This window comes from Thermobia domestica, chromosome 11 (genome assembly GCF_964235325.1).
Source record: "Thermobia domestica chromosome 11, izTheDome1.hap1.1, whole genome shotgun sequence".
Classification (NCBI taxonomy): Eukaryota; Metazoa; Arthropoda; class Insecta; order Zygentoma; family Lepismatidae; genus Thermobia; species Thermobia domestica.
Window position 1 is genome coordinate 37,412,554 of NC_137464.1, and position 25,572 is coordinate 37,438,125.

A 25,572-nucleotide genomic window follows, 5' to 3' on the forward strand; every position below is an offset into this window, starting at 1 on the left:
TGATACGCAATATCTCAAACACGCTTTGCTTTCACCCCGCACTCTTTCTCATTTCCATTTGCTCCTTCGTTGCATGCCTTCACTAAACTTTCTTTCAAAGAATTAACCACCTTAACATACCACCAAATAATTTCACTCATGTTCACATTTTCGGAAGCCGACGCCATTGTTTACAAAGCAGATAACACACTCACACATAAATGAGAGTTTGCTGTATGAAATATTCAATGAAAATAGACTTAAGTACCTCTTTGGCCGATATCCGCTTCTCCGAGTTGTACACTAGAAATCTTTTAGCAAGGTCCAGTGCTTCGGGAGAGACGTCTGGAATTACGTTCTCCAATGGAATGCCTTTAGTTTCAGGAAAAGTTATTTTGTTGTAATCAGGAAGTGAAGTCATACCAGGCCAAGTTTCTGACGTTGGAGTACCAAGAATTCTTAGAACAACGCACAATTGGTCAATGTCATTTTCTCCCTAAATATAAACAGACAAAAAATAGTATTTAATTTATATTAGCTGGAAGTAACGAACCTCACAGGAAAGTGGTACGTTAACAAAACACACATAAACCTTAAACTAACAATTACAACTTAAGCTGCTCTGTTAGCATGCTCGTATTTCTAACATGAAGCTATTTTACAGGCATACAAGCATATGTTACTATGTTTATAAAATAGTATGGCATGATTCCTTCTCAGTTTTCGCTGACGACTTAATAAGTACACTGAAGTGTGAAATATTTGTGTGTGAAATTAAAAAAGCAAGTTGAATGAATTATAGTTAATAATTTCTAATTGTTGGCGCTATTGTTGTTTTTTCGATTTTTATGCAATAACGAGGTTATTAAGAATGGGTTCCAATATTATAATGGGATAGAAATTGCTACTAAAATTAATATCTCAGATTCTGTATTCCATTATTAATTTTTAAGAACATTAATAATCTAAAATTTTTCTATTCAATTCATCGATATATACATACACTGATCGATATATAATTAACTAACAACAAACAAACAAACAAACATGAAAAGCTCGTACTGAACACTTTCTTCAAACCCTGTGGTTTTGACTTTAAATTAGCATTTATTTCCTTTTATATATGTTCGTTCACGACTCCGTTGGAGTTGACGCCTTAGAATTTGGACAGAGTCGTGAGTACGAGTTTTTGTTAGATAACATTGACACATAATTTAGCATTTTAAAAAATAATTAATTTAAAATAAGATTTATATGTAAAATAAAAATTTAACAAAAAAATCGTTGTTTGCAAATTAGATACTGATTTGACACTCCAGTCATGACAGTCAAGACATGTTAGGTTACAGTTATTTTTAGTATTCTTTAGCAATTATATTTAGTTTAATATTATTTCTACCTGTTCCTATTTCAACACCTTAATATCACCCTGTACCTGCAAGTTTTTAAGAAAACATTTTTGCCTTTTTTCTAATGTTGGATAGAGTTGTGTGCAAAACAATAGTGACTGGTGGTTTTACTTGTTTTATTGATAGCACTTACGGTAAGATTCTATCTTATTTTGTTTCTATTTAGAAGTCATCTGATGACTAGACATCGGATTTTTATGTACTTAAAATTAAGAAATACACATGCAACTATGCTGTTAAATGTGTTAAAATATGCGCAAACAATACAGTATAATAAACGACAGCATTTTCAAACATGCATCAAAGTTGTGAAGTTTTGTAACTAAAATACAACATCGAAAATGTACTTTACCTTTCAGGGCCTTCATTTTATTTTTATGGCACTTACAGTTTATATATTCCTGACTTCTTAAAACAGACACAAATTATGAGATTAAAATGAACCCAGTGATGTGAGAACACGATCTCTAGTTTTTCTTCAGATTTGTACTTTAGAGTGCATTTACTTTAAAAGAAATAATACAAGCTTCACTTTTATACACTTTTCCACTGTACAAATAAATAAATAAATATAGTTTTCGCTTTTAAGAATTTATTCCTTCTCGCAATTAGCCTTGCAGTATATCACAAGATGCTTCTCTTCATCTTTTTGTGTCAGTTTGTGACAGAAAATGACCTGTTAACATCAAGAGATGTTACTGGACAATAATTATAGATAGGATCAAGTTTAATATCTATATTATCTGTCAATTTAACCTTTGAAAGTATTTCCATGGCCTCAATTGTTTTGTAGTCATGCCCGGTTGCACCAACCGAAGATTAAGATCAGATAAGATAATCCATTGATTATTTTTATCTTTGGATAAGAATCATACATCGTTGCACCAACAGTTTGTGAGAAAGGATTAACTTATCTACGAGTAATCGGAGGCTGTATAAAACTATGACGTTTATGACATGACGTCATGCGATATCATGCATTTAATTGCCTAAAACAGTGCAGTAACAACTGAAAACTGATTCGCGTAGCATGTGGTAACTTTTGTACTAGATATGGGAAGAAAGCGTGTGAAGTTGACAGCTCGGGAAGGCAAATATGTTTTAATGCTTTTGGACAAACATATCCTTTAACAAATAATAATAATAATAATAAAGTCATATCAAATACTAAAAAGAAGCTGTTTCTAATATATATATATATATATATATATATATATATATATATATATATATATATATATATATATATGTATACGGGCGCTTTTTTTTTGATAAGCGGAATGGCGTGAAAGATCAGCCGGCGAGAGCTCATGTAGTTCGGATCTTACATTAAGCTGTAGGACCGCATCTTATGTAGCCTCGCTGCTGAAAGGGATGCTAAACTCCAAACCAAATCAAATATAGATATCTAGGGTCCAAATATTAAATTGAAACAAAAATAGCTTTGTTCTAGCAGATCAAACTCCTTTATCCGGCTGTTAAGAGACATTTTTAAGTAAGGATGGGTAGTCCATTTTTCTTAAATAATTTTTGACTACAAACTACGCTAAGCTTCACACAAATACCGTTTTGTTTAAAATCCAACGTTCGGTATTTGCACTGAAGTATAGGATAGGATAGGGAGAAGTAGATAATAATAGGGTAGAATACGGTAGCGTAGGGTAAGTTAGATTACGTTAGTTCAATGCTTTGCCAAATTTTTCAAATGTAGGGTAGGGTAGAGTAGGTTAGGTTACGTTAGCTCAATGTTTAACCACTATTTTAAAATGTAGGGCAGAAAAATGAAATGAAATCTTTAAGTTTAACGTCCCACGTGTATGCCATTTAGGCTAAGACAACTGAATGATAGAAAAATTGGTGGAATGAGAATTGGAGGAAGCAGGAGTACCCTGAGAAAACCCACGGACACGATCTTGTCCAAAACAAATTTACTTGGCCTGCAATCGAACAAGGGACCCCACGCACCAGATGTAAGCGCTCCAAATGTGGGGTAGAGTAAGTTAGGTTACGTTACCTTACAATCAATATATAGGCCATTATTTTGAAGTGTAGGGCAGAGTAGGAAAGGTTAGGTTAGTTTAACTCATCATATTGCCGTGTCTCACCATCACACTGTATTAACAGTTATATGAGTACGAGTGGGGGAATAATGGGGACATCAACAATGAGGTTATATGTCCCCTTCTCGCCCCCCACGACTCTGTTCGGACCACCTTTTTAAAATCCTAATTTTAATATAGATTTACATCTACATCGGCTCGCCAGTTCCAAAAAAAAAAAAAAAAAAAAAAAAAAAGTTTAAGTTTACATTTGCGTCGCCAGTTGGTTATACTTCATTCCAGAAAGTAGCACAGGTGTACGTAAATATGGTTATCTTTATAAAGTAAAGTTTATTTTAGTAGTTGACTGTCGGGTTTGCATAATGTTACCAATTGGCGATGCGGTGCACATTTACGTATGGATGCAGCACAAATTTCTTGCATATATATACTTCTTTTTCATTAAATCGACTTTTTGTATGTTAAATAATCATTCTTGGGTGAGGACTTGCATTCCCTCGTACAGATTCATTTCAGGGGAACTTCAGTGTATGTATACGATAAGAACTATTGCGCAAAAGACACTAACCAACTCTTACTAGATGGTCACTAAAAGCATAAATGCTATCTAAGCAAGTTACGGTAGGAGCGCAAAGGAGTGACCCGATCGGTAGCGAGGATGTGCGTTAGCGAAGGTGGATAGAGATATATAAACGAGGCTAGTGCAAACACTATATATGGCATCAAATTACCTTACATGTTGAATAATGTATTTGTTCGTTACTAAAAACGTTATAGGTAATATCTCGATTTTTTTATTGCTTGTATATTTGTGTTCCAAATTAAGGGTTAAGTGCTGTATCGCCGAACCAGTTTTAGGAAATTTACCGGGTAAATTGGTTAATTTATTTTGATTTCTGATGAAGAATTATTGAAAGTCATGTGATGGGAAAAGTTGAAGTTAAGGAAGTGTCTGTTGTTGGTTGTTTTCGATGTAAGCGCCATTACATATGTAAGCGGAAGGGACTCTTTGGCGGATAGGTACACTTGCTATGATTTAGTGGCAGATATGGCAGTGTGGAAATGGCGCGTATGTGTCAAAGTTCAGACACTCATATTTGAGTTTTATCGAATTATATCCTAACTAAATGTAAACAACTTAGCCTGCTAGGTGGCCACTACGACAATGTGTTTCTGCAAACAGTGCAGATAGTTATTAGTAAGAACCCATGACAAGTGCTATTGAAACTCGTATCATTACCAAAATTCACATGTTTTCACTACCCACGCTTGCGCGTGTACACGCCGCTCCGCACCCGCTCCTTTCGGATACACTTCTGCGCTATGGTGTGGGTCCACTAGCTTCGCCCTGCCCCGACTGGGTAGGTAGCATTTGTGCTTTATAGTAGCCACCTAGCACAAGTTGTTTTATGTTTTTTGCACCGTAGTTTTCATGCCATACCTATATCCGGACTCCATATTTATACGAATATATTGATTTTTTATTCCAAGTTGTAAAAGTTTATACGTACCTGTTTTCAAGATAATTGACTTGTAACTCAACCTAACCTAACCTAAGGCTTAAGTTTAGAGTTGCTCCAGTTTCATACCTACAAAAAAGCAGTAAAAACAGCAAAGCGTGCAGTTTTACTATCCGGATCCATAGTATAAGCAGTAGTAGTAGTAAGAGTATGAGTAGGAACGGGTTAGAAGGGTTCTGTTCTTGACATAAAATGGGCACGCTGCTGAATCATCGACCCTTCCGCGTCTTGCAAATAGTACCCATTTCCACATATCTTTTCTCGTATTTAACATAACTTTACTGCCAACGCATAAAAACTCCGAATCATCATTTCTTACCGCATTTCTCCTGTAAATTTTCCTAATTTTTATATATAAAAACCGAGGGGTAACTCTAAACTTAACACTAACCTAATATAATGTTATTTAATTTAATCTAACGAAATGTATTTTTTTGTTTCGATTTTCGTGTAGTCCGGCGATACAGCACAAATGCTTAAATTAACATAACACATTACTAACGTAAATTTCACAATTATGTGAACCTCTTAAGCTCAGACATTTGTCGTTGCGCAGCATGAATTAGCACATTATCATATACTATGATTAATAGCTGCCTTATAGGAAAGTCCATGGGGAAGGTTCTAGATTACTGGTCCCCTATGTAGGTTAGTAGCTGGGTTGATTTCTTTCTGTACTAAAGTTTATACATTTAATTTACACAGTACTGCCGAGCGAGCGTGAGCGAGTGAAGGCGGGTTAGAGCTCCACACGGCACGTTGATTTCTGTCTTTATTACTGATCAATGGGGAGGGGGACCAGTAATCTAGAACCTTGTCCGCGAATAACTTATTAATATATTTTAATAATATATTTTATTAATATATTTCATTAATAATTTAATAATGATTTTCATTAATATATTTTTACGTAGCTATGTATTCGGGATGTCTTCAGGTAAGAAGAAAACATATTTCGATTAATAACACATTAGTCTGTTAAAATATTATTACAAATTTGTTCTGTAAATTTTACAAATCTATGGATCTGTGCAGTAAATGTGCACCGGAAATTCTAATGAAAATTTGCTTGCATTTTTTAAAAATATATACACATCAAGTATAGGGGCACGATTATTTGTAGAAGCACGATGGCAGCAATCAATAGTTTTTATTGTAAACTTTGCAGAACATGCTAACAGATTTAATGTAAGGATGGGAGCAATTCTAGTTTATGACATACAAAGTTAATGTTCCAATTTTCTGCCTCGGTTTATTACTTTTCTTTTCACACTTATTTCTGCAGTATTTAATATACAAGGGCATATTCAACCCAAATAAACCAAAATTGTAAAGATTTAAAATGCCAATAGACCTGTTAAATGAACGAATGTTGTAGTGTATACCATAAAATATAATTGACCCCAAGAGAGTGTCTTGCAGCAAGGTCGAATCTTATAAATATAAGTACCTTAAATGTGAGGTAAATTTAACCTACTATGTCCAACTCTACTAGGTAGCCACTAAAGACTACACTTTTTCAATTCACAAACTATAATAAATAAGTCAATGAATATAATGAATTAGTGCAAGTATGCTACTTTAATCGGTCCATTGTAGTAATGACAGATATTTATTGATACAAGTATCACTTTCTTGCTTTAGGAACAACTGAAATAAGCACAGTAACACCATTTATATCCACATAACCACATAAATAACCACATAAACAGCCAAATTATTGATATAATCTTCTGCAAGCAATCCTGCAACAAAACAGATTACTTCGACAGGAGAAAACGATTACAAAATGCATCATCGTTGAAGTACTCAAAAGGATTTTCCCTGTCTCATTATTCTTCTAGATCGGATAGCATATTCTATCTGTTCGAGCACTTCAGATTCATCTAAAATATACAAATCTTTTGCAAGTATATTCACTCTACTCACAACTGATCACGACGTTATCAAGGATTAAACTCCCGTTTTCGATGGCTAATCTTAATTCGACGATTTGGCAATATAATCTTCAGATCAGTGTTGGTGCAACACATTATCCTCACTTCGATGATTAACTTTAGTTTAATCACTATCCACGGAATAATCCTCGGTTGGTGCAACCGGGCATCAGAGTTTCTGGCAATGACATCCGTCAATTTCTTTTCCACAGGTCGCCCAAATTTACCAGGAACTGACTGAAGCTGGTGTCAAACTTCATCAACCAGAGCTATGCATTCACTGAGGAACATTTGTCGTGTCTCTTGTTTCTGAATAAATGTCGGCATGATATTATAACGTCGTCTCTATCATTATCAGATTTCTCTTAACGTCTTAGCAATTGTAAGCGTCTTTGCGCTGCTGATCAGTTGCTAACATTATTGGTCTTCCATAAACGAGCTATTCTTCCATCCTTCCGTTGTGCTGCATAGATATGTAAATGTATTGAAAATACAAACTAAAATTGGATTTATTCCATAATATTGGACTATTCCATACGTCTGGAATTAAACTTATAGAATACGCTAAATATGCTCTTAAGCACCAATATATACTCCAACCTTTGAACAGAGATGCATATAAGCAAACAAAATATGCATTTGCATAAAAATCCGATGTCTAACTTACTGATGATTAAAAAAAAAAAAAAAAAAAAAAAAAAAAAAAAAAAAAAAAAAAAGAAAATGCGTATAGCATAATAATAATAATAATGAAAATAACATAATACAACATAACAATATATGCAGAATATAAATTATTTCAGGTATAAACGTTTTCCAAATTTGCTACTTTTTGATAAATATAAAGAACACAGGCAAATAAAGATTAATTCGGACACAATACTTGTATTTAGTCCAGATACAAACATCAATTAGACAGTATACAGATACAAACATCATTGATATAACAAAACAATTTCCGATTAACTGTATTAATACATTACATTATTTCATTTTAAATTTATTCATAAATGTTTATTGTGTTAAATTAAAATATTAATGTTAATGTAAATATCAAACTATCTATTATGTAAAGGAAGACCGTTCAGCTGTAGAATTCAGGTAGTACTGACCAATAACCTACATAATATAAAGTGAAACAAATCAATCGTTTTAGCTTATGGATAGTTTCAATCTAATTTCTTACTTAATTAAGAGAATTTTTACATATTAAATTTTTAATATAAGTGTTATCATTTATTATAAATATAACCTTTATATATATATAACCTTAATATAAATCCTACATATAACCTTATTATAAATATAACATTAATACAAATTTTATATATATATTTATCATAATGCTATAACGTCATAATGTCATGACATATTTCCCAGAAGTAAACATGATGTGCAAAAATCTCATCATCGTATTTCATAATATTTTCTACGCTATAGGATGCTATTCTATAAATTTTAATTTTCAGGGTGTCTACTAAAATTCCAAAATGGAATTTCATGACTTTTTCGTGATCTTTTCTTTACCAAACTATAAAATTTCATAACATTCAACAACTAATAACAATACCTATATTCTTTAGCACTTACCTTTATCTCTACTTTCGAAGGTTGCTTCCTTGAGCAATAAAAACTCGGTGTCTTCTTACATCACTTCAGTATATTCATTGCATATAGTCTGTTTTGTTTGATAACTAACCAACAGCACTCACAAATCCACTAATCTTAAAATGACACATCTAAACACACATGAAGTACATATATTGACAAATCCTTAGCAACTCTTTAAAAATGTCACACTGATTGTAAACATTTGTATTGATGGATTCCATCTCTAATTTAAGTTGGCTAATATTGTTTTACATTTTTTTGAGATTTTCGATTTCCTCCTGAAATGCTTCAACTTCCTCTTCGGTCTGTTGTAACAATCTCCTTTTCTTCTCCTTCAACTCTTTAAGGTATTCTGCTTCCATCTTGATTTTGTTTCGTCTTTCGTATTCCTCACCTCGTTTTATTTTCAAAGCTTCCATTCGTTTCAACGAGGCATTTCTCACAGCCATGATCATAGACTTCGTTACCGATGTACGCCTCCAATGGATAGTATGGCACAATATACGGAACGTTGGGAAATTAAAGAACGTTCAGAGAGGTTCTCCACGAAACACTCTTTGTTAACAAAAAAACCTATTTCTACAGCACTATTTTTATGGAACATTCTAAGTATACGTTTAGAAAATTCTAGAAATTTTTCATCATGATTGAAAATTTTCATAAGAAATACATCTAACTTGTCTTCCTTCCAATTCAACGACTTACATACTTCTTTAATATATTTTTCTTTTTCCACAGCGATAAATAACTTTTCTTAATTTCATTTGCTTCGACGTAAGCTACATGGCTTTTTGAGGTCAGTTCTTGTAAAGCACTAGTAATACAGATTCTCTAAAAGAACTATTTGTCATCACATACGGAGAAATGCATGATGATCCTCTCACCATAACCTTGCACAATCGTGATTTCTCATTAATTAATGATGTAAACAAAGAAACAAGAACATTCCTGGTTATCTATTTTTGTCACATCCACAGATACCACTTGCTTGGCTGTTTTAACGGAAGACATTACACAGAATACAGTTCATCAAACATGAATGGTACAAGAGGCTTGGCCGATTGAAAATCTGTCAGATAGTGTACTAATTGTAATGCTACTGATTGCAGGAATGGAAGTTGTAGCTGGTAGCAGGTCGTCCGCTAAAACCTTCTGTAGAACGTGGACATTTTATGTGTTCGGAGGTTTTGAAGACATGGTTCTTCATCTCGATCACTTGTTTCAATTTCGGTACGAATTAGGCCGAATTTCCATGCATGGGATAGAAGCGTGCTTTGCTTGTGATTTGCTAGCGTCTGAAGCCGACCATGAACATTTTTTGGTGGGGAATTTTGACGTTTTATAGAACAAAATTTTCCAGTCTCTACTTATATTTGTACAGATATATATATATATAAACTAAAAGCTAAATTTCGTGACTTTCACGACCCTTTTTTGCTTTTGTGACTTTTTCACGACTTTCATGACTTTCATGACCGATAGACACCTTGATTTTGCTTTATACCTAGTAGTACCATATATATTGTCACAACTTTTGGGGCAGGTTATGGTCTATGTGGGTAAGAACAATGCCTCCTTGCGGATTACAGGAAGACATGAGTTATTGCTAGTTCAGGTGCAGAAGTTGGTTTGTATACACAGGCATCATGGAGTAGGGTGAACACGAAAACCGTGTTTCTCTATTAGCACTACATAAGGTAAGGATGATTTTCAAACTTCTCAGAAACTTAGGATTTCCGTTTGGGAACAATGCGTAATGAATTGATGCATGACGACAAAGATGCTCGTGTGCATGCAAATAGTAGTAATTTTGAACAATGATTGATGTTTCCTGTTTACAATGTATTGCTCTGTGACGTAGTATTAAGATACTACAATATCTCCTCTCACTACATTGTGTCAGTTTATTGACTACTTTGTGACAGTATGTATGGTAATACTAGGTATATACGCATAATTATGAAGGAAAAATAAAAATACGAAAACTATAGGAATTCTGCATGGAAGGACACAAGTTTTAATTCTCACGTGCACCATATATATTGTACTTTCTCAATTTGTTAAGAAAACAAGAGAAGTTTTTACTTCGATCACTAGAAAATAGGATGATGACTTCTTAGTTTTTTGTTTTGTTCTGTAAATAAAATAAAACTGAATCTAATATTATTTCTATTTCTACCTAACACTTTAATGTACTTACTGGAAACAAAGGAGAATTGTTAAGAATTTCTGAAAATATACAGCCAACAGCCCACAGATCAACACCTTCTGTGTAATAGCGTGCACCATATAACAATTCTGGAGCTCGATACCACCGGGTTGCTACCTGATGAGAATATGGCCTGTCATGCTCAGGCCAAAATACTCGTCCTAAACCTAAGTCACCAATTTTTAGAATTCCATCTTTGCTTATAAGGAGATTCGCTGGTTTCAAATCCTGTAAATAATAATATAAAAGTCAAGCTGTGTTAGGATTTCATGTGCTGTAGTTGATGTGGAGATTATAAACACAACTAATTAGAAAGAAAACTATAATGAGGTAACTTCTTGAGGGCCATTTTACATAATAGACTTAGGTCTCTATTCAACAAACAGCATGCACTACACACCGCTACGTAAGTTTTATTCATTTTTGGATAGTGGATATTACTTGAATATTATTTTTCAGACGCGTATATAAAGAATAGTCTAAATATGTTTTAAAGTTGAATTTTTGCCTACGATTGAAAGATTATTTATGGTAAGCGATAATATAGTTCTTAAATTGTTTAAAGAATTCTACGTAGTGATTACTATTTGACACGATGGGTTACAATCTGGAAGGAAAGATTGTTAATTGTTCATCTTTTTTAAATACTTAATTCCGGAACAAAGAACATGAAAAAGTTCAACTGTACCGACAGTAACAAGTTCGATCACAGTTCTCATTCACAAATCTTATTGCAGAGCAAGTATTTCTTGAGTGTGTGTGTTTGAAATGTCTCAAGGTTAATATATATATATATATATATATATATATATATATATATATATATATATATATATATATATATATATATATATATATATATATCGACGTGTATTAAATCACCATCAGTTTACTGAGTGTTTCGCAGTTCAAGACCGTTAACTGAATGTTAGTTCAAGATCGTCAATTAAGTGTTTGTTATTTGTGCACACACCAAGAACTTTTCACTTCTCACTCCCCATAATTAGGAAGAGAATGAAATCTTTCTATCAAAATACAAATTTATTTAATCATTTTTACTCAAGGGGACATTTTATTTATTTATTTACTTTTTTTTTTAAGAAGTTTCCTTTAAATATGCTGGTGAAGGGTAAGGAGAGCCTCGAAATTGTTCGCTAATTTTGTCTCTTTTGGAAGTTCTAACGTAGAAGAAAATTTATTTGTTATCACTTTAACGTCATATCATGAACGTTGACGAGATTTGGCACATAGCCTCGGTGCTGACAGTTCGTTTCCCATCTCTTATTAGAGCAAGTAATGAATGATGTATTGTCATTTGTAATTTCAATTAAAACAATACTTTCGGAAATCACTGAAAGCAGATATTTAGAACAGAAAGTCTCCAGATATGATGTGTGCATGACTGGTTGTTAAGATAATGTATAATCATTTCTATGAGTATAAGTAGCTAAAGAGAGCTAAGAAACCAGGCTACTAGTACACACACCACGGTATAGGCTGAGAGCAAATACTTTGCAATGTTATGAATACATTATTGCGGGTAAAACAGACCAGGAAGATACACTGTAAAGGATTTAAGAGACCAAAAAGATATCTTTAATTTAATATAGAAAAAAATGAAAATGGTATCTTATTCTTAACGTACCATGGTTATGTCCTTTAGGCTACAGGAGACGGATGATTAATGGAAGTGAATGCTTATGAAAGAACTGATGGGAAGTGGGAGTGGAACTGATGAAAAAGTGGAAGGAAATGGGCGGATCCCGAGAAAATATACAGGTACGACGTTGTTCATCACAAACTCACATAGCCTGGAGTCTACCCAGGGGTCCCTGGTATCAGAGGTGATAAAAAAATTGAAGTACCCAATGTACTACAGATTATAATTTTTGTGTTATGTAAGAAAGAGATAGTAAAGTTGATTTTCATATCTAGAAATCTTAGTAACGCAGAAATTCGACGATAGACGCTAAAGATAAAAAAAATTAAGCAACTCACATAAAACTGATAACCGTGGAACTTTAAGCGGAAAACTGAAAATTCATATTGAAAGATTATCGTTGCCAGAGAATAAATCACTTTCATTTGGAGACAACACAAAATTTTACCGGAAGTTTGTTACGTTAAGATTTTTAATGAACTTAAATAACTCATTTATGTTTTACACAGGTTGGCTTAAGATCGATTTTCAGCTTTTAGTTCAATGAGCAATTATTGCAGTCCTACTTTTGTTTAAGCTTTAATGTTACCGTAAGTTTTAATATTTTCTTTTGCTTTATGACCAACGATATTTAAAGGTTCTTCCAAAAGGAAATAATACAATTTTGCACCTCTTGTGCATATGCTATTACGTTAATAGTTATATTCCTTAGAAAATTTTCTTTCTTAGTAACTTCCGAATGAATGAACCCAACCCCGTTACAAGTTTCTTTAAATTACTGAATATCTAATTAGCAAATCTGTTGAAATATTACTGGCAGAGGAAGACTCATTACAGATCAGGACTCTCTTAACCGACACTGTACTATAATGGATCAAATGTCAAGCTTACTCTATTACATTTAACAATTTTTCTATTTAGTCATTGAAATAAATTTATATTGTTTATACTAAATTAAATACAGTGATCTCATTTTAATTTAAAGTTCAAGGAAACAAAACAAAACAAAACAAAAAAAAAAAAAAAAAAAAAAAAAAAAAATCGAATTATCCAAGAACATACAGTTTAAAATAAAATCAAGGTAAGAAAACCACTGCAAATATAAATAAATACATAAAAAATAAAAAAATAACATGCAACTGTCTCTACCTTGAAGGCAGCATACTATTTGCGTGATCCAATACCGCAAACAAACAAAAGATACATACATAAATTAATCTATACCTACCATGGAAAACATTTAAACACAGCATTACGTAAAATGAATTAATACACAAAATCACATACCCAAGTAACAAATTTAATAATCTGTTCTCACTTAAACGCGTGATCTTCCTTTGTTTTGGTTTGCTTTTTTTACACAGTTGCCCAAAACTTCAATTTAATTTATACGTATGTTAAATACGTCATTAGCAACATTTGGTTAACATTTAATAAGTTTTCAACCATTTCAGGAGCTTCAAATGAAATTGGCACACGCTCTTTCTTTACTTCATCGTTGATCACGTCTTTATCTTCTTTATCATCAGATGGATCATTTTTCTGTCACTTGTTGGAAGATCATTTCTTTTATCAGTTCTCTACGCACAATGATCTATATATGCGTGGTACCAGATGCTACTTCTCGCCACCGCTTAAGTACCAGACCGTCAGGTTCTTATGGTAGGACTTCATCACTGGTTTCTTCAGTGTGAAAAACAGTTTTACGGAAATAATTTCTAACTGTATCTTGGCTGACCCGCCTCCAAGTTTTGCTCGGCATCCAACAAATCAATGTTCGTTTTCTCCATAACGTTGTTTAAGTTTTTCATAATACCTGCCATCGGGTATAAATGTTTTAAAATCTGTATTGTCCTTTGATCCATAGGTTGCCTCACTGTGATGTCATGCTGGAAGGAAAACATATTATCATGATGCACTTAAGTTTAGGGGTTTTACAGTGGTCGTGCAGTTATCAAGAAACAACATTATCCTCCTGCTAGTTGTACGCAGCTTTCTTTAAATCCAGCAAACCAACCCGAACTTGTTCTGAAGTTCTTAATTTTCACTTTTTCAGCAAATTCTTCGAATTAGTGCACCAATTATCTGTGTGTTGTACTTCATCGATTGTTTCAACCACTTACACACACACACTCATCGACATCAGGAAATTCACTGGCTCTTATATGCGTTTCCTGTTTCCTCCACTTCTTCAGAACTTTTTATTTATTTTAATAGAAGTTGATAATAAAGTATTCTCCATTATATCACTTTCTATTTCCTACATTTTTTTCTAACGTTAAGGTAGTATACGCGCTGCATTTCGACATTGTGGACAATCCACGCCGATCTCCTGACCCTCTGTCACTACCATCAGCTTAGTTAAGATAACTTTCACAAATTTCCCGTTCTTACAAGTCATTTACTACTAGAGAATAGAATTCAAGATCGAGGAAAGTGTGCACAATTTCATGTTGCTGAGAAAGGGGAGAGGGCTGCACGCTAGAAAACCAAAACTTTCTCCTCCGTGTGGCTGCCTCTGGATAACTGAAAACCAGTTGCACCCTCCTGTTTACCATCTGTACAACACACAAAAATATTCTACTGTAATTATTTCGAATTATCCAAACAAGAGGTTCAAGCTTTCGATTTATCCAAGAATTTACCTTGTTTACCAAGACAGTTTTCAAGGGGAATAAATTTTTGTTTCAACCAGTGAGGTACGCAAGGGGATTTCCGCTTTGAGCAAGATAGAGTGCAAAAATAAACATTTACAATATTATATATACTAGTTGAACCTGCGCTCTCTACACAGCGCATCATTCGCATATGAGCATAAATCTCCTTCTCATTCCTCACAACATATGTACATGTTCCTTTACAGACACAAGTGAAAGACGTCTTGATTTTTAAAAAATCGGCAAGGGGTGCCATAAAGGGGAGATTTTTTCGATTATTTTTTCTCAATATCTCGCACCGTTTGCAAGATTTGAGGCTACTTCCGGTTGGAGTTTCTAATTCATGTATGACCAGTGTTTTCTTTCTTCTTGCATGCAGTATGTAATAAGCAAATACATTACATATACAATTAATTATAATATCAGTTATATATGGTGTTATTGGTTATATTGGGCAAAACACTCAAAAAATAAAGATTTATCTTAAGACTCGAGAAATGGTTATCCTTCCTTTTTCACTATTATTTGGCCATGGAACAAACGCCTGAGACATATACAACCCCAATATACAACATTATGGTGTTGGAATGTATAACGCATAGGATATGATGTTTTAGTTTTTTTTAATTTCAACGCTTCCAGCGTATCCTAAAAAAATGTAATAAAGAAATAATGGCCATGTTTTTTTTAAATTCAATTAAAACTGGACAATCTACGCAAAATTTCCAATCGATCAGTGAAAACGTCATCTTTCTAGAGCCTCTAGTTTCCGAGATCTCATTGTCGAAATGATTGGCCACAAACATATAAACATAGTTTAAAAGAACTCGGAAGATGGAAGCACAACTCACATGCATTGATTTTAGAGAAGGCTTATTAAAATGCAAAGGCTTTGAACAATAATTTTATATTATAAACTTTATGAAAAAGATATAGTTAATTAATTTAGACTATTTAAAGTACAAATACTTAAAATGTTTGTCTCTGTTAAACGTGAAATCACACATAACCGTAAATAAAAGATTTGAAAGCTAAAGTTATAGGTTGGAGCTCAGGCGCTTTTAATTGGTATTGTAGCATTTTAATAGATAGATATACAAACACCTGAAATGATACGAACTTGTGAGACCTAATTCGAATTAAAAACGAGTCCGCTGTATATGTACTGGGAAACAGACACTGATCATTTGTCTTTGATATTATTTTATAGACGTAAAACAGTAAACAGTTTTTGGCCCATTGATTTATATGGGGAATTATTTTTCTTGTTTTTTACTCCATTGATTTATATTGGGAATTATTTTTCTATGTTCTCTGAAAATGAAATCTTTCAGTTTAACATGCCCGTTAGGCTAAGGGAGACGGATCATTAAGGCAAATTAATGATTATGGAAGAACTGGTGGAATATAAATGTGGGAGGAAACGGGAGAAACCCCAAGAAAACTCACGGACACGATGCTGTCCACTACAAACTTAAATTTGGCCGGGAGTCGAACCAGGGACACTACGCATCAGAGGTAAGCGCTCTACCACTGAGCTCCATTTAATTTCTTCGAAATGAACAGGAATTCTTCTTTAAGTCCTTTGTTTTTTTTTCAAATTTAAACTTGTATTGTTTATAAATTTAATATTATTTAATTAAAGTTGATTATTAAATTTCAACATTACATTTGAGAAAATTTAATTTTCAGGAAGTAGGGGACATTTAAATAGATATGAGATGAAATCAGTCAAAACAAACCATTAAAATTCCCAATCATTTCAAAGAAAATAGAAAAATAAATTCCCAATTCAAATGAATGAAAAAAAAAAAAAAAAACAAAGGCGGCGTTAAACTACATAAAACAAAAATAATTTTCCATGGAAATCAATGGGCTAAAAACAAAGGTGCCTTAAACCATGTAAAACAGAAAAATAATTTTCCATGGAAATCAATGGGCTAAAAACAAAGATGCCCTTAAACCAAATAAACCAGGAAAATAATTTTCTATGGAAATCAATGGGCTAAATCATTTAAAACGATGGTGTTAATCATTTAAAACAGAAAAAATAATTTTCCACGGAAATCAATGGGCTAAAAACAACGATGGTGTTAAATCATTTAAAACAGAAAAAATAATTTTCCACGGAAATCAATGGGCTAAAAACAACGATGGTGTTAAATCATTTAAAACAGAAAAAATAATTTTCCACGGAAATCAATGGGCTAAAAACAACGATAGTGTTGAACCATATAAAACAGGAAAATAATTTTCTATGGAAATCAATGGGCTAAAAAGAACTATGGTGTTAAACCATATACAACAGAAAAATAATTTCTCACGGAAATCAATGGACTGAAAACCAAGATGGTGCGGTATTCAACATCGTTAAATTATTCAACTTTTCACATGACTAGCAATATGATTGAAATATTTGAAACTACAGAAGAAAGAAAGCACACACATGAATTCAAAATCTTTTTGCAATTTATGCTCTATTTATTAATTTAGATCAATTTAAACTATTGAAGAACAGTGAACTTCACGGACGATTTGGGACAAGATGAAAAAAATCTGTTCGACACACTACTTACCCTATGCATAATTCCATGTTCATGTAAATACGCTACACCTTTCAACAGCATTTGCATATAGGATTTTATTTGAGGTTCTGTTAATGGATTATCAGCGTCCCGCAACATTTCCCATAATCCTGAGGGCATAAATTCAAATACTAATACAAAGCCGAGTCCTTGAGGAAACACATCCAGTAGCTGTACAACCTGAAACATATAAAAAGAAAAAAAATAAATCTTTACATCCATAATAATAATCAAAAACAACAAAATCAAAATATACATATTTGGTTTAAACACACAAACATTCATTCTTGTTCTGAAGTTCATTATTACTAGAGACCGGATGTTTAGACATTAAAAACCTGGAAAATAGGCACTAAAATGTAACTCGAAATAATAAAGACTCAATACAATTAAAAAATAAATTCAAGTCAAAGATAATGCTCAAAGAATATACAGACATACCTATTTGTTAATATGTTCTTAAAAACGAAGCTTGACATGTATTTCATGTATATTTAGAAAATTAATTCTCTACAGCACTTTAACACTACACATAACCGTCCAAATTTTATACACTTATCAGTACACACAGCAGTCCAAAGTTTTACAGCACTTTATCAGTACACTATTAGTCCAAAGTTTTAGTACATTTTATTACTACATACAAAATTTTACTGCATCTTATCACTACATACAACACTTATTCGGAAGATGCAGAATCCTTTCTTGAAATACGAAATTATGTATTTTTCCCCAATAAAGTCTTAGTTTGAAGAAAATGCATACAATAGGCAACATTACTGAAGCAATTATTTAGGCAGGAACGGGCGAAATAGGCAAAATAAAATTGGTTTAAATTGAAACTATAACCCCCATATAAAATTTCAAATGTTACTTTTGATCATATCTTTAATATTAAAGAATAGGCATTTTGCCTAACAGCCGGTATCTGGTTATTATGTTTGGGCAGGGGCAGATCCAGGGGGGGAAACTGCCCCCCCCCCAGAAGAGGAAATTTTCTTATTTTATATATATAAATAAAACCCATCCAAGAGTTTGGAGCCCTTAAAATTAGCAGTATGACAACCCACCGCTCCCCCAGAAGTCGGTCTTGGATCCGCCCCTGTGTTTGGGAAGTGGTTTTGCAGAAGAAAACAGACAAATGTCTATGTAACAAAAACGACAATGAGTGCTTTATCTATAATCAATAATAATCAACGTCTTACGGAATCAGCTTTAATATATTTGGAATTTTTGAGACGAATAGTGGCAAAAGAGAATCGGTTGTCAAACGAATATAACAATGAATTATCCATAGCTGAAAGGAACCGATATGCATGACGGTTCTGCAAGGGATTCCCAGAAGGCGTGAGGGACATCATGCTTTAAAAAAAATGTAATCTTCATTTTCGATTCTGGTTCACTTTGCTATGCTACAAACCAGAGATACCCATCAACTTTGGTTCATATCGCACTCCTAAATTTACCTCATATGTTTCACTCAAAAGATGCTAAGGTTGGGGGATGGTTCCATTATCCAACTCTCTTGGAGGTGAGATGATGGGATGGGGAACGAGCTGTACTGTATGGGTTCATCTTACAAATGGTCTGTACATTCCCAATTCCAAAGTATTTAGGGCCCGGTCGTGGTTCAGAGGCCCAAGTTAATAGTAGGTTCTCTCCTTCGTTGCTTAAGGACGACGATGTTGCATAAGAATGAAGAAAGAAAGAAAGAAAGAAAGAAAAAAAAAACTCAATTATTGATTCTAAACTGATTTAATGGCTCGTACTTCAATATACCCTCTTCCCCAAACCTCGGTGCTGCCTTGATTAAACGTGTATTAATTACACTTATTTTAAATATATTTCTAAGTTATTTTAATTTCAATTAAGTTACTTTTGGAAGATCCTTTAATATTTCAATGTTACATTGCTAGTTATAACCCAGTCATCTTTGTGAGTACCCCTGATACAAAGTACAAACTTAAATATTCTATAAAACATGGCGGTGTTCGCTACCTATTAGTACTACTTCTACAGTATTCTTGGCATGGAAGCGTTGGTAGCGTTAAAGAGATATTAGGGCTTATGCCGTTTAGGGCTTGTGTAGCTAGTTGATTTTTAGGTCTTATGATGTTTAGGTATTGTATCGTTTAGGGCTAGTAGCACATTGTCTGGCCCGCTACCCAGTCTTTTCCCTGAACAGTTACATCCGTTCAGGAATCCTTTTTGTGTAATCTTTAAGTATGAACACTTAGCTCAAGAGTGAAGAATGTGTGGCTATTCAGAAAGCGGACTAGGTAGAGTAGTTAGTGCAACGGTACAATAGGCTGGAAATACTACTTCAATTTCCGGCTCAAATACTGTACTTTTAACTCTAATTTTTTGTTGAATTTGCACTTACAGGGAAATTGTAAGAAAAGTCGATTAATTCCTCCATTTTGTCATGTAATATGTAGTTCAGTTCACCATCATATATGTTTATCAATATAACATACTGGACTGTCCAAGTTCACGAGCTCCGAAAAAGGCATAAAAATATAAAGAAGAGTAAAAGATCCTCCCCAGAGTAGAAGATCTGAGAATATTCACAGGACTGGATGGTGTAATACATAACGCACAAGCCTAGTAAATCAGAGAATCGCGTTCGATTCTCGGTTCAATTAAGCATTTTTCACTCCTTGAATTTTCATAGTTGAAGCGAGCACAGCGAAGCTTCCAATATTCATGTCGATTGGCATTTATGTGGCTGTCCATCTGTTCCATAATAACTCTCATAAAACTTATTCAATTTTAATGAAACTTGGTTATATTAGAGATGGTCGGATGCGGATCTGATTGGGTCCGGATCTCGAATCTCGGATCTTGATTCTTATCCAAACCCACATCCCACCCAAATTGTGATAACCTTGAATATCTAAAATTCGCCGAAAGTAATTTCACGGAGTTCTTACAGTGAAGAAGAAAACAGAAAATTAACACGAATATTGACAAGTCTATTTGTCTCCTTCATTCTACTCTCATTCATTGTCTCCTTCATGCTTATCTCAACATTACTCACGAACTGACAAATCGCAATTCTTAAAAAATGTAATCAATTTAGAAAACATGAGCCATGGCAACAATTGCAAAGTGCCAGTTGGAATCTTAAAACATGCGGTGAAAATTAGGATGTTGCCAATTTGAAAGATCAAATAATGGACGTTTGGTGCACATTAGAAGCAGTCATAAATTCATACTGGTTAGCTATAGAACAAAAATAAGCATATCATTGACTTTTTGGGAAAATTTACTATTAAAATGAGGTGTCACATGCTATGGTTTTTATTTTTCAAACTTCACTTTAATTCAAAATGGCGGATTTCAAGATAGCTGCCGTCAAGGATATTCTTACCGTATCACTTCCCTCTAGGCATAATATGTGTTACCGAAGCTTTTATCCACTTATTACCATTAATACGCGGGTTAGAAGCGGAGGTAAGGGACTTACGCATGTATTAAGTAAAAACAATTAATATGCCTGTAACTTTTCCCCAAATGGACGTATCTTAAAACTAACTTCACCATTGTCTTCCTGATTAAATTCAAGCCCGAAATTATGTATCATATTACCCTATTCCTATTTAAAAAACCTGACCTTAATTCAAAATGGCTGCCGTCAAGGTCACACCTACCATACGATTTCCCCCTAGGCCTTAAATGTATCTACATGGTTGTTCTTTCATTAACACTCCGTTTACAGAGGATAGTAAGGGACTTCTGCAGTAATTTCTAATAACCACATCACAACTCTTAAAAATTATAGAAAAATAGAAACCATGCACCATGGAAAAAATTTCTGTCATCAGAAATAACGAATACATGTCCTCTATCAGAAAAAAAAAAAAAAAAAAAAAAAAAAAAAAAATCGGAGCCGGACAATTGGGTGATGTCCCTTGTAAGGAAAAACAATATTTTCAATAAAATTTGTCTCGCGTTTCCGTAGCTCTAAGTTTAGTTATTTTTAGCTTATTTAAAGTTGAAGGGCGTTTTATTATTTTCCCGTTTTTTTTTTTCTAGTTTTACCTGTTTCTTTGCACAGACATTGCGCCTATAGGCACATGCTTAGCGTGTTCGTTTACAAAAGTGGGCCTTTTCCTGCCACTATAGAAAGTAAAAGTGCCCTGTATCAGAGAAATATTAAGTGTATAAGTGAATATATATGTAATGAAGTCATAATTACTCAGTTTTTGCATCGTACATAGTTTCCTAATGCTCATTAATCGCTTCACCCCTGTTTCCTGAATTCCAGTTCTAGTATTCTTTCTTGAGCAAGGTGCATTTAATGGGAGGGGGGGGGGGGCGGACTGATGTCCCATGTAGGCTTCTTAATTATAACATCAGCAATAAAGAAAGTACGGTTTAATCTGCACTAGTTTTAGAACATTACGTTAATTATTAGCTAAATAATAATAATAATACGGAGCGAGCTTATGTTAGTTGTTAAGATACTTGCTTCTCAATTGGGTAATACCAGGTTCGAATTCGAAGACCAGCCATCCTGACTGAGGATTTTCCTGGGTTGTTCCTCAATTATACTGGGCAAATGCTAGGTTAGTACCTTAATCTAAGGATCTGGAGACCTTCCTTCCATTCCTTTTCCAATGTTGTTTGCATCTGCTGATTACTCTGAGGATGTATCTGGTAGCTTATAGTAAATAAACAATAATGACATAATATCTCTTCATTAAACGTGTAGGTTAATTTAGCTACAGCCTTACAATCCCAACAGATAGCTTAAGTTTTAATATCAATTTCCTGACTTTTAAATACTATTTTCGTATTGCTTTAGCTTTCAATTGTCAAATGTATGTACCCACCGAGAATTAAACCTCAGATCACATGAACAAATGCGAATGTTAAATATCTTTGAACACTTTAATATACAAAACACAAAACGCTTCAATGATACGATGCATGAATATGTTTTGGTTACGTCCTGCAATGTATGATTAAAGAAACCTGGAAGATGAAGGAAAAATAACAGAAATCTCTTTTTTATTTACTCCTTCAACAAATCCCCGACCTCAGAAGGGCAAGCCATTAGTCCCAACGAACACTTTTATTAATACTAATAATACTACACAACCATATCGCTCTCCTGAAATTCTCGTGTGTATGTTTAAAAATCTACTGTTGTTTTATGCCAACCAGTCTATAGTTTTATTACATTTGTTGATGGTTGGACTCTAGTGAAAAATGAAATGAAATCTTCATGAAATGAAATGAAATGAAATGGGAGTTTTACGTACCAAGGTTATGCCGGCTAGGCTAAACGAGACGGTGATAATGAGAAATGAATGAAATGATGGAACAAAGAAAGTGGGAGGAAACGGGAGAACCCCGAGGAAACCCACGCACACGGTGTTTGTCCACCACAAAGTTCACTTGGCGGGGGTTGGGATCGACTCCGGGACCTCAAGCACTAGAGGTGAACGCTCTACCAGTGAGCCACCGCGGCACCTGGACTCTACTGAGTCAGAAACTACAATTGAATCGTTGAGTTCGAAAACCTGTCATCTCCATCGAAGCTAATTTGAGAGGAATGACGAACAAAACTAAGTCAGTCAATATGCATCTGGTACATAGGGCTGTTTTCATTTTCGGACCATAGAACTGACATTTTTCTAGTTTCCAAAAATGGAAATAACCCTATATATCAGATAAATTTAGGTTTCTTTGTCGCTCCTCTCAAATTAGCTTCGATGGAGATGACCGGCTTTCGAACTCAACGATTAAATTAATAGAGTTTGTTTTTGTCTAGTATTCCTGCAATTAGAAGGGCGTTATCTAAAAGATATTTCATTTGTACATGAGGAAATAGTAAAGTTTATTTTCTAACAATGAGAATAAAATAATTATTTTCAATGTAAAGCTAACATTAGTTTTGAAGAGGAGATAAAGAGAAGAATTTGTTACCATTTACATCAGTTTTCAGACAGTTCACTATACTCTGAAATGGGAAGAAGTCAAACTTGGAAACATTTTACTAAAGAGACTTCGACAGAAAGTGCAAAATGTAAATATTGCAAGGTTAAAATAAAACAAAGAACAAAGGTAGCACAAACGTGTTATGGAAAGATTTGCAATCTACTATATTAGTGAATCCGAAAAAAAGTTTTGACGAATTTTAGATATTCAATTTTATCATCACAATTTCAGATGTAGGTTTGGATACGAATCAAGATCTGAGATCCGAATTTCGGATCCAGATCCGGGATTCGGACCCAGGTCCGGGATATCCGGATCCGAAAACTTTTGGCTATCCCTAGTATATATCTTTCTCCAACTTCCAGAAATAATTCTATTGTTTGGAGTTACAATTCACAAAACATAAGGGGGTAAAATCTAACCCAACGCTGTAAGTTTCAATATGTGTCTAGGTATAAGACAATTTTCCAATATAAACCCGTAAAAATTCTTCTATTATGACAAGGCATAGTGTGTAGTTTCTTTACAGTATTGTGAGCTTCGGGTTAAAATCTGCCAAAACTGAAAGGGTGAATTTACCCCTACCTCATTTAAAAATATGTTCCGAGAAAATTTTCGTTAAGGAAATGTTCGACTTTGGTGTAATATGTGGTACATTTCCTCTGAGATATCCCATCATTCCCTCTGCATGCACCTAAAATTAGTAAAAAATATAGTAATGGATTTACCCTCTCACTTTTTTCTCTTTAAGTTCCATTATATTTAATAGTTTACGTAAAACTCATTCGCTTTTGATACAATGTTACTGTGCATATTTCCTTTGACTTTTTCCCCATAATTTACAGTGCTTCGGATTAAAATGAATCAGGAATGAGGGGTAAATTTATCCTACCCCTAATAAGGGACGGATTACTCCCTCTCCCCGACTAAAAAAAAATATGGTGCACGATATATTTCGTAAAAATATTAAATTTTCAAGGAATATGGTGCAATTTTTTTGAGGCATTACAATCATTCCTACTACGGAATTTAAAATCAATCAAGAAAGAGACAGTGACATCATCTCCCCCCCCCCTCGGATTTAATATGATTTCCGACAAGTGAAAAGTATCAGATTTCTGACACAATATGGTATATGTATTTATTGAGGTATTCACATAATTTCCACCACTGCTTGGAGTTGAAGTCAGTCAAATGTGAGGATTCAACCCCCCCCCCCCTCATCACTTAAAAGAACTGTTCTAGATAACTTTCGTAAATAAAATCCATTTTGTTGAATGTGACATTTTTTTTTTTTTTCAGGATATCCAATCGTTTTAATTGTTTGGAGTTGAAATAGACCAAAAAATTGAAAGAGTGGAATTTCCCAGATTTCAAATAGCATATTCTCAACTGCAATTTATCAAAAACACTCAGATCTTTATAGGGCATAGAGCGTATTTTGTTGAAAATTAGAGACTTATTTCTAAATTTTGGCGTTGAACTCAGTGAAAGGGAACGAGAAGGATTGATCGCTTTAAAAATGCACAGTATCATTTGTTACAGTGTAGTCAAATATACTTTATGTAACTTTAAAAAAAAAAAAAAGTATTTGTAATGGCTTTCCTGTACAGTAGCAGACGTTGCTCCGATAATGACCTACTACGGAACAAAGTGGTAAATCCTTACAAAATCATAATTGTTGAAAAGTGCTTCCGTAGGCTTCACTGGACAAAATAAAGACTTTTCAAAGTAAGATTGACTAATGTTTTATTTTCTAAATGCCACTCTGCAATAGAACTCCAGTTATCTTTAGGTAATCACATTAAGAGGCCTAATCACTGCAAAATTAAAATACCGCTAATTTTATAGTAATTATGTGATATCTTCAAATAGATAACAGATAATTGAAATGTGGCACAAGATCGCTCTCGACAATATTATTTTGCATGAGGTAACGTTATCATGAGTCACCTAGTAGCTTTTCGTTTGCAGCCATTTAAAAACGCGAAAATAA

General features: G+C 33.7%; 2 protein-coding genes across 3 annotated transcripts in view; one reads left to right on the top strand and one right to left on the bottom strand.

The window, feature by feature from the left end:
- The window catches only part of LOC145664061 (uncharacterized), a 71,337-nt gene extending 46,056 nt beyond the window's left edge, over positions 1–25,281 (top strand). The window contains exons 6-7 of the mRNA XM_081730399.1: positions 5,883–5,905; positions 24,879–25,281. Coding sequence (XP_081586525.1) covers positions 5,883–5,905; positions 24,879–24,896 — 41 coding nt within the window. The 3' untranslated portion in view covers positions 24,897–25,281. The remainder of the gene's footprint in view (positions 1–5,882; positions 5,906–24,878) is intronic.
- Positions 1–25,572, bottom strand: part of LOC145664060 (cyclin-dependent kinase 20-like) — a 37,869-nt gene that overhangs the window by 4,288 nt on the left and 8,009 nt on the right. For both annotated transcript variants that reach the window (XM_081730395.1, XM_081730396.1), the window contains exons 3-5: positions 17,619–17,807; positions 10,717–10,953; positions 248–475 (exon numbers count right to left, since the gene is read on the bottom strand). In XM_081730395.1, coding sequence (XP_081586521.1) covers positions 248–475; positions 10,717–10,953; positions 17,619–17,807 — 654 coding nt within the window. The remainder of the gene's footprint in view (positions 1–247; positions 476–10,716; positions 10,954–17,618; positions 17,808–25,572) is intronic.